Source organism: Poecilia reticulata, linkage group LG8 (genome assembly GCF_000633615.1).
Source record: "Poecilia reticulata strain Guanapo linkage group LG8, Guppy_female_1.0+MT, whole genome shotgun sequence".
NCBI classification, from domain to species: Eukaryota; Metazoa; Chordata; class Actinopteri; order Cyprinodontiformes; family Poeciliidae; genus Poecilia; species Poecilia reticulata.
In genome coordinates, this window is record NC_024338.1 from 20,564,948 (window position 1) to 20,575,562 (window position 10,615).

The 10,615-nt window shown below is 40.4% G+C and overlaps 2 protein-coding genes across 2 annotated transcripts in view; both read left to right on the forward strand.

The window, feature by feature from the left end:
• The window catches only part of pigq (phosphatidylinositol glycan anchor biosynthesis, class Q), a 12,445-nt gene extending 6,340 nt beyond the window's left edge, over window positions 1-6,105 (forward strand). Inside the window, exons 10-14 of the mRNA XM_008416557.2 lie at window positions 2,865-2,976; window positions 3,571-3,651; window positions 3,968-4,082; window positions 4,150-4,211; window positions 4,300-6,105. Coding sequence (XP_008414779.1) covers window positions 2,865-2,976; window positions 3,571-3,651; window positions 3,968-4,082; window positions 4,150-4,211; window positions 4,300-4,452 — 523 coding nt within the window. The 3' untranslated portion in view covers window positions 4,453-6,105. The remainder of the gene's footprint in view (window positions 1-2,864; window positions 2,977-3,570; window positions 3,652-3,967; window positions 4,083-4,149; window positions 4,212-4,299) is intronic.
• Window positions 6,106-8,768: 2,663 nt separating this feature from the next.
• Window positions 8,769-10,615, forward strand: part of LOC103469071 (RAB40c, member RAS oncogene family) — a 12,450-nt gene continuing 10,603 nt past the window's right edge. Inside the window, exon 1 of the mRNA XM_008416560.2 lies at window positions 8,769-9,832. Within this exon, the coding sequence (XP_008414782.1) occupies window positions 9,691-9,832 (142 nt within the window). The 5' untranslated portion in view covers window positions 8,769-9,690. The remainder of the gene's footprint in view (window positions 9,833-10,615) is intronic.

Consider the following 10,615-nt stretch of genomic DNA (forward strand, 5'->3'; position numbering starts at 1 on the left):
ATTCGTATGTATGTGTGTGTGTGTGTGTGTGTGTGTGTGTGTGTGTGTGTGTGTGTGTGTGTGTGTGTGTGTGTATGTATGTATGTATTAATTAATTAAACAAATGAAAAGCTGTGTGTCGGTGTGTGTGTCCAGCTACGTGTTGGAATTAAATCCCTTCTGCATCGGATTATCAGGGCCATGCTAAGTAAATATTTGTTTTTAAATTAATAGAATAAAGTTATGGCAATTTGACAGTAAAGTTGTGATATTAGGATAATAAAGTAGTGATTTTATAAGAAAAACCAGTCAGACTGCTGGGTTAAAATCAGGAATGTTGAGCATCCAGTTACAAATGAGGAAATATTTAATCTCTTATCACATCAGCATCAAGTTATTATCACTTTATCATCCAAACAACGGAGTCGCAGAAAGAATCACTGAATTACTGAACTGATCATGTCTGATATTCATAACTATCAAACGACTTTTTTTTAATTTTAACCCTTTTCTTCTGGTAATATTGCATCTTTAAATAATAAAACTAAAAACATTCTCAGCCCAATACTCTGTTGTACATTTTGTACATCAGATTTTTTCTGATTTTAATCCAGTTTCTGTATTTGTAATAAAACCTGTAATGTGTTTAAGAGCCTGCAGGGGGCAGAGTTTGTCAGACATTTTAATTACGGGCGTCTGTAAAGCGACTAATTCTGTTTTCTTTGAGTAAAACTCAAATATTTTCATCTGATTTTGGTTCAGAAGATTCTAAACTTGTCCAAATAAAATAACTGAGTTATTTTAGAGATGTTTGACTTTATTCTCAGAGGAGAACCGTAGTTGTTGTTGTTTCTGGAATTACAAGAACTGACCTGCAGAGCTGCATGTTTTCTTCACATTTTTGGGTTGGATTTCATTTTTTTTTTATTGAGACACGACCCAGCTGTGGCCAACTGTGAGGACTATGTGCCTCCTGTCTAAAATCCCTACAAGCACCAGGAGCAAACAGAGACGTGGTGATGCACACATGCCGTTGAAACCAGATATTTACATACTCTGAATAAAAAGACACAGTGTCTTTCACCATCTGAAGTTAAATCAAACTAAACGTTTCTGGTTGTAGCTTATTGAGAATTACCAAAAGTATTTCTCTTTACTAAAAAACATAAAACTTGGCAAGAACATTTTTTAGAGTTTTTTCCCAACTTTTCTTGAATTTAAAAGCTTACATACATTTAGTCAGTATCTGTATTTTAAACCTGTTGGGTTTTTAAGCATCTCTGCTAAAAAAAGAGCCGAGAATCTTAAATCCACCATGTAAACCTGGCAGATATGAAGAATACTCATACAGAGAGCTTTAAAGTGAAATGACTTCTAGTTTAAACCTTCACCAGTCTGCTGTGTTTCCACATTACTGGCTCTAAAACTAAACATTGTATGGAAAATCAGGAAATGACCCAGAATGTGGTTCTGTTGCTGTTTGTCTGGTATCCAGAATGAAAAGCAGCTCAGGCTGAAAACGTTGGACGTCTCCATCTGGCAGATGGTGGATGTTTGCTCTGACTGGAGGAGATATTCGGTTCCTCTGCTGCTGTCAGGAAGTGCAGAGACGGATTGAGGTTTCATGCTTCAGTCTGACGGAGCTAAGTGGAAACTTGAAGCTTTGATTTACGGGAAATCGACGGTCCAGCTCTCTCTAATGGTTATCAGTTATTGATCAGGATCCGAAGAGCAGTCTGGATAATTAGTTGGACTGAAGAAAGCTTCCTAAAATATAAGACCAGAACGAACGGTTGGTTGGTCGGTTGGTTGGTTATTTGGTTGGATGTTGTTTCTCTGATTCTGATGCGTTTTGATCAAATCATTTCCCAAAAACAAAATTAAAGTCCTAAACATGTCGCAGATTTTCTGAAACACGGGAAGTGATGGAAGTTAATCACTTCCTTTTTGTTGATGTTTACTTCCTGGTTTTCCTCTCAGCTGCTCGCCCGTCTGCAGCTCCAGTTCGGTTCTGGAGAATCGGCGCCTGATCCTGATGAGAGCAGAGGAAGGAACCTCTGAATTAAACATCTGCTCTAAAGATAGCGCTCCTCGCCTGCGTCACGCTGAAATGTTTCCCCCTTCCTGCTGCATGCTAATGCTGCTCCATCTCCCACAGCGCGTGTAGTTTCGCTTTGAGAAGCTTTGTCAGAGTTTCTCAGCATCCCTGCAGTGATCTCAGCAGGAGGAGGACGGAGCCGCCTGCCTCTGACTTCAGGCAGCTTCATGGAAAATTAGTTCATGATGATTATTTTATGATGGCTGGGAGCAGATTATCTGTCTCCAGGAACTCTGATGAACCAAATTTGGAAATTTACATTAAAAGCTTCAAAGAAGAGACTTTTATCTCCTCAGGCTTTTTGTGCTGAACCGTTATTTATGCATCATTTGAAGGTTCCTCCACAGAAAATCAGCCTTTGTTCTGCTTCTTGCAGATAAAGTTTAGAAATGTTTGTTATTCTTTGATTCTGAGCCAGAAATAAGGAGCACAGAGATTTCTTTTAGTGATAAAATAAGGAAAGTCCAACTCGTTCTGTCGGATTGGACTTGTCTTCCTGTCTCTGATCCTGGTTGAGTTTCTCATGGTCAGGATGGATCAAGACTTCTCTGCTCTGAATAAAGGGGGGATTATATATAACCTTAAAAAACTGTTGTAAACGGAATAATGAGAACCATTGTTGAAGGCAGAAAGAGTAGAAGCTACTTAAAGACACAGAGGCTCAATTTCAAGGTGTCAAGATTGTTTTATGTTATATTTTATACATATAAATGCCCAAAACTGATGATCTCCATGAGTGGATGGAAACGTTGGACGGTGATTTTCTGTCTCTGTGCGTCTCCGTCAGGCTCTACTGCCTGAAGATCTACGGCCTGTCGTCTCTCTGGAGGCTCTTCAGGGGGAAGAAGTGGAACGTCCTGCGGCAGAGAGTCGACTCGTGCTCCTACGACCTGGACCAGGTGAGTCTTCCCTCAACTTTCCTGATGTACTACATCTACCTGAATTATCTCAATCGCAAAATTCATCACATAATGTCAGAAAAGCTGCTCAGAAGGATGACTGGAAGAGATTTTTTATCACAAATTTAAAGAAGGTAATATTCTTTAAAGGCATTCTGGGTAAATACGATAAAAACAAACACGCTAGCCTAGCCCCAGCTGGAGAAATGGCTCATGGTTTTTAGCTAAAGACAAAAGAGAAATACTCTAAACACTAAAATATGACGCCACTCCTTTTTTGTTGAAATTTGAAGAAGGAAGTTGCGCTCAGCACCTTATTTTGAGGTTTTCAAGTCGTTTCCTTCAGCGGTTCTTGGTGCAGCGCCCCCACAGGCGAAGAGCGGAACAGATTGCTCAAATGGTTTGGTTTTTGCAATTTTGTTGTGAAAACAGCCGAAAACTCAGTCCAGTCGTGATGGAAAGCAGTTAGGAGAAGTCAACGATCAGATTTATAAAGTATTCTTCATTAATGGTGGTGTTAATCAGCAGTTTGCCTGACTTTCTGCTGTTTCTCAGTCATTTTCAGTCCTGAGGTCTGTTGTGTTTTTGCTGCAGCTCTTCATCGGAACGCTGCTGTTCACCATCCTGCTGTTCCTGCTTCCTACCACCGCCCTGTACTACCTGGTCTTCACACTGGTAAGAGAAGCCGAGGCTGGGATTTGGAAACGTTTTCACCTGAGTGACTCTTTTAATAACTTAACCGACACTTTTTAGTGAATCATGTTTCATGTAATCATAGATAAATTGAAGCCCAGCTCTGTTTCTCCTTTCCCGGAGATCTTTTTTGTTTTGTTTATCCCCAGTGGTCCAATCAGGAGAACAGCTTTGGGAACTTCTCCCATACCTTAAACTGACTTTATTTGCAGGTTTCTCTGAGAACAAGCAGAAACGTTTGTTAAAGCTGTGGTGTTGGTTTGTTTTTCACACCTCTGTGTGCCTGTGTGTGGGGCAGCTGCGCCTGGTGGTGGTGCTGTTCCAGGGCGTCCTGCATCTCAGCGTCGACTTCATCAACTCCTTCCCTCTGTTCGCCATGGCGCTGCGGATCTGTCGCCCCTACAGACTGGCTGGTAAATCTCATTGCTTCTGCAAGCAGAAACCTTGGCGCGTGTAAATTTGTTTTTATTCCATTTTCAGAGGGTGTGAAGTTCAGGGTGCTGTGTGAGGAGCCGGGCACCGCCCTCCACCTGCTGATGGAGGTGAGATTTCCCAGTTTGACGCTCCGTTTTGGACGTTAGCTGGTGCTGGAGGTGGAGGCTGTTCCCTGACGCTGCCGTTCCTCTGCAGATCAACCCTCTGAAGTGCAGCAGCGTCGTCCAGACCTACCGCACGCCGACCTACAGCTGCTACCCCAGAGACTCCTGGGCGGCGCTTGTCAAGAAGCTGTTCATCGGGGAGCTGATTTATCCCTGGAGACACAAAACCACCAAGTCTGACTGACGGCAGAAACTGTGAAGCATTCTGAGCAACTTGAATGATCGATTATGAACACTCATTCCATCTTTTTTAGTACATATTTTTATTTTTGTCCACACTTATGAAAGATGTGAAACACTCCTGACGTAGTTTCAGTGCTGCTGCTTCACAGAACAATAACAATTTTATTTAATTTCACCCTAATGGGAGTAAAAATTTATCAAATTTTAACAAATTAAAGGATTTTGTTCTAACAAAATGTTACAGATTTAGATTGTTAAAGGACTGAAGATGATTTCTGATTGAAAATTAATCAAGATTTTCTTAATTTTAGTTATTCGACAAATATTTAGATTTTTTTTTATGTGTCTTTATTTAAAAGTTTGATTTTCACTGGAAAAGCCAACTTTGAAAGAGAACCAACGTTTCTGCATAGCTGTTCGTCTCAGCCAATCAGAGACAGAATGCTGGGTCATGTGACACAACGCGCCGTGCAGGATTCCTACTCAGCTTTTTCCAGGGCTGGAAATGTGATGAAAATCTGAAATTGTCTTAGAAAATTATCCCCGTTACTTTAATTATTCACATTTTTTGTGGCTCTTGTTTATTAAAATATCGATCAAGTCCAGCCTTTAATTTGATTACATTTGCACTAAAAAGATCAAGTCGTTCATTAAAAACATTTTAAATACAACTGAAAATAAGCCCAGTCATCAGAGGCACTTCACTAAGATAAATCTTTCAAAAAATGTAAAAGGCAAACAGCAGAACTTTTATTTATTTTTTTAAATTTTGTTTTATTGTTTATTTGATAGAGACAAAAAAACGTGAATCTAATGCTTGCATCACAGTGTATTTATCCAAATCTAATCGCAACACTCAGCGTGTAACAGCGCCCCCGGTGGTCGGATGAATAAACGTGTTACAGGTTTGGTGAAGTTGGCTAAATGTCCACCATACTTTTTCCTGTTTTATTCTTTAGTTTAAATTGTTTGTTTTTTAACCTGTTTTATGACATGTAAAAATTTATTCTTGAAAATAAATGAAAACTGATCCAAACATCAGCTCAGAGGTGTTCAGATGGACGATGTGGAGGAATCCTGTGGCGGGAAAAGCAGCACCGAAGTCTGTTTTGTTTTGTTCTGCTGCTGGAAAACAAACTGCGGTTCTTCTTTACTCCAAGCATTGATGGTTTTGTCTCTATTTTAAAAAATCATCTTGGATTTAACTTGTTTTGTGCCTGCAGCAAAACCAGTTGGTGCCAAACTGGTAGATGTTTCCCTAAAACTACTCATAGTTTCATAAATTACGTGAAAAGATTTCCCTCTGTTCACCGCTCCAAAATGTGGCCAGTAGGTGGCGCTGTGAGCAGATTTCCACTGTGTAAAACCTGGGTGTTTTTTTTAAAGACACTTTTCCAGCTGATCCACCAGAGTTCGTCTGAAAACATCTGAAACGGATGCAGAGAAAATTCTGTGGAAGGATGTTTGCTGTTTGTTCTTTGAATGTTTTTTTTTTCGTATTCATCAACGAGTAGCACCAGAAGTTTCTCAGCCCTTCAGGTGGAAGTTTGAGTTTCGGATGCTTTTCCTGATAATGTGTATGTTGGTCCTCTTTGATGTTGTGTATAATTGATCAGTAGCTTCATCCTAATCAATAAACTTATTTTGAATAAAATTTTTATTTTTCTCCTTCCTTTTTTCCATTACTAATTATATTTTATTTTGGTAAATTACAGTTACAAAACAAGATCGATCGTCAGGAATCAAAAGGTAGAATTGATTGTTTCTGTCGTTTTCAGTGATTGACTTTAATTTGAATGATGTGGCTCACCACCCAGGGTGGCATTTCTTTACAGGGCGACGTAGAGAGATAGGTCTGCTGGATGTTTTACAAATCATTCATGATTAACTAAGCTTGTCTGTGTGGATCTGGACGCTGCAGTTTTCTTCCTGCTAAACTGTTCCAGCTCTGGACATCATCTGTAAACAGGTCTGGGCTTTGATTAGGCCACTGCAGAGCCTCCATCTTGTTGTCTGTGAATCTTTAGCTGAATGCTTTGGGTTGTCATTTCCTCTGTTTTCTTATTTCCTCAAGATATTTTTGATTCTAGCACCAATTGACTGGACTGCTGTTGAATTAGGTCAGTCACTTTTTATGCAGTCACTCATTTTGTGTCTGATGTTTTTTTTAATAGATGTAAAACAAATCAGCTCGTCCAGGGTGGCATTTATGCATCAATGTTTTTAAATGAATCTCAATAGCTTTTAGGTTTTCTATAAACAAGAACTTCCAGAAATGTTAAAGCACCTTAAAAATGTTGGTAATCCTCACGGCAACGCAGGTAAATAAATAAAAATCCAACTATATTTCCTGACATCCTTCTCAGCAAACACATTTGTTTTGATTCATTATTTGCTGACTTGGGAAAATCACCTGGGTTTGCTGAGTAAATATTAAAGCTGTTTACTGCTCTAACTGCAGCTTAATTCCTAGATTTCCATCTTAGGAGTCTTGTTAAAGCTGCTGCTGTCAGCGCAGGTTTGCATGCTTCATTTATTATGTGTGTAGGTGTTCTGGCTGAGCTGAGGGTAGGGAGATGAGTCATGATGATATAAATACTGATTCCACACAGATGGAAGCCAATGCTGGGCTGCACAGTGGCGCAGTTGGTAGAGTTGTTGCCTTGCAGCAAGAAGGTTCTGGGTTCAATTCCCGGCCCCGGTCTTTCTGCATGGAGTTTGCATGTTCTCCCTGTGCATGCGTGGGTTTTCTCCGGGTACTCCGGCTTCCTCCCACAGTCCAAAAACATGACTGTCAGGTTAATTGGCCTCTCCAAATTGCCCCTAGGTGTGAGTGTGTGTGTGCATGGTTGTTTGTCCTGTGTGTCTCTGTGTTGCCCTGCGACAGACTGGCGACCTGTCCAGGTGACCCCGCCTCTCGCCCGGAACGTTAGCTGGAGAGGCACCAGCAACCCTCCCGACCCCACTAAGGGACAAGGGTGCAGGAAAATGGATGGATGGAAGCCAATGCTAACGCTCCATGTTGACCATTTTGACACAAAAAAAATTACATTTTGGTAGTGGAAATATGTTTATTCTGTTTGCAGTAGCTGATTTATCAGGCTGTATGGTGTAAAAGAAAAAACCTGTCTATCGCCAACCTGACGGTTTGTGTCCAGGATTTGTGGGGTCTGCAGAGGCGTTAGCTAACCCATCATAGTGATTTACAGTGGCACCTCATTTTAAATCCCAGGTTTTTGTGAAGTAAAACATGAAACCATGATTGATAATTTTTGAATTATTTTTCACAAATAATATAACAGGTATCCCATTCAATTCAAGGGGAAAAATATTTATTTGAACTTCTTGAGATCAAACATGTCATCAGTTATATAAAACTAAATGAATCCAGTCAGTTTATTTCCCCAGAACATTTATTTAAATATCCCAAATAAAGTTTTCTGTGCTTTTTTTCACAGCATTGTCTAAATAATATAATATTCAAGGGTGATTCGGCAAAAACTCTTCCATGCATTTCTTACTTCTTTATCAGAATATACTAGATCGCTAGTAAAAAAAATAAAATTGGCTGATCCAAATGCAGCAGTGGGTCTGGTCCAGCTGGAAGTTGCATCCTGCTCAAAGGGAACCATTCCTCTCTACCATCACCCTGTGCTTGCTCTCAATGGCAAATAGAAAAGGCAAGCTTCAGTTCAATTTTCTGGTTTTCATATTTAGAAAATATTTGACTAACTTGGTTTTTATTGGATTCGAATATGATCCTGACTATTGTGTATAAAATTAATTGATTGGTTGTTACTGGATTTGTATGGGAACTGATTGGGAACTAGTTGTTCTTGGGTAACATTGTCTCTGATAACGCGGTTTATCGCATCAGGCAACAATATAAAAAGAACTGGAATGGAATTATAACCTCCTTTAATCTCAATTTATCCTATTTTAGGTGCTGATAAACATTATTAAATTGAGGTGATTATTTAAACTGAAACAGTTCATAAAAGATGAGTAAGAAGTTAGATTAATCGTGTAAATAGACTGTGCGTTTACAAGCCATAGTAGGCTTTAATTTAATCATGTTTATCGACATGATGAAATGTCTCTGTCTTTGTTCTAACAGCACTCTGGGAAGAATGGAACATCTTTTTGTGTCCACATACCCCCTCCACCATCTGCGCATTGTTGACAACAATCTGTGATAGACATATTTATTGTCCAATAGACGCGCCTGTTTACTACCCCCGCGAAACCCACTGTCCAATCACATGAGAGATAGGCGGGGAAGAGGGCGTGGCTAGTGCTGCGTAGGGAGAGCGGCGGAGCAGTGAGTGGCAGTGTTGTTGTGGCGCTTCGTGGAGGAGGAACATCTGTGATTATGACAGACAACCATGAAGAGAAATGGAAACATCGCGGGCTGAGATTTCCAAGTGCACCCACACGGATTTGGACTGGACGCAACAACCTTTCGGCTGCGTGATTTCCAGCCATTTCTCGGGTCATTCCCCTGGATTTGAAGTTACGGACTGTTTTGTTCCCGGAGTAAATGAAGGGAAGGGGGGCCTGAAATTATACAGACGTTGGGGGGAAGTTGGGCTAGCTGGGGGAAAAAAAACGTTACTGCTCGTTGAAATAGCGCTACTTTATATATTTTAGCTTTACTCTAAAGTCTAATTTCAACTCATCTAGGGTTATATCCCGAAGCTGTGTTTTATGTAAATTTTATTCTGATTGAAAGCAGCTGTGGGAGAGCTAGGCTAGCCCGCTAGCTCCCATGCAGAGCTAGCTTCTCGTTGCTACGAAAGCGTCTCCTGAATGAAAAAGAGAAACGACGCATTTCTAGTTTGAGAGCGTTTTAAAACAAATTCACCACAAAGCAATGAGAAGTTTGATATAATTACTGACATGTTTCTGCTGCTTTTTTAGAGTTTCCAATCGGATTCTGATGGAATTATCAGTTTCTTCAATCGATATTTAAAGGCAGGCTCGGCTTCAGTTTGATTACATAATGTCTTATTTACATGGGATTTGTTTCTCCCAATGTGCACTACCTTTAATCAAGCTTCACGGTATCTAACATATTTATGACACCCACTTTATTTTAAAAATTTTAGCCGGAAATAGAGAAAAACAAAGCCTCTGCAGCTGGACCCACATCCAGGTAGTTCATGGCAAAACAGACTTTGTTTTGGATCAAGCCAGAGGGAAATAACACATTTTGAGCCTCCTGAGGTCAGAGGTGAAGATGGGCAGCCAGGGCAGCCCGGTGAAGAGCTATGACTACCTGCTGAAGTTCCTCCTGGTGGGAGACAGCGACGTGGGGAAAGGGGAGATCCTGGACAGCCTGCAGGACGGATCTGCAGAGTCTCCGTATGCTTACAGCAGCGGTGAGTCACTGCTGGCCGAAAAACCTGCTTTTCTGATGGCTCACGCTTTGGCAAGAAAAGTCCTGAACATTCGCCTGTGTGTGGATGTCACAGTGGGGCAGAGTAAACAATGCTTCTCATTCACATCCCCAAAGTAGCACATGATGCTCAGTGTCTAAACTAATAGTCAAAACTGGGTGTAATTTCCACCTTATCTGATTGATGGAAAGGTGGAAACTATCCTCAGTGTTTAGAGCAAAATGATTTAATTAATTTTCACAAAAAGTTGCTTGACTGCAGTTTTTAAATATAGCTTAATAAAATACTGAATGATTTTTTTTCTAGTCTCTGGATCGACACAAACTGGGGTCTTTGTTTGCATTGAACCCCAGAAAGGAAAATGTCTGCACTGTTTGATTAGGTCTGCTGTAACTAGCAATAAATCAATTAATCGCATGATAAATTAAAACAAACTCACTTCCATTGATTGTTTTTCTCTTTTCACCAAAAACTGGATGACAAAAGTATTCAGTCTGGTGAGTTGGCCTCAACTAGCCTTTGTTTTTGAAGGACAGACTTTATTTTCCATTTTTATTTTGCCTGTTCGTTCATGCTATTGATTAAAATGCAATCAGATTTCTGTAGGAATAATTTACGTCTCCGAAGTGACTTATTTGGCAGCAAAGATGGCTGCTGCTGCGTTCTGTTTATGGCAGTAAAGATGGCCGCCACAGTGCTCTGTTTATGGCAGTAAAGATGGCCGCCACAGCGCTCTGTTTATGGCAGTAAAGATGGCCGCCACAG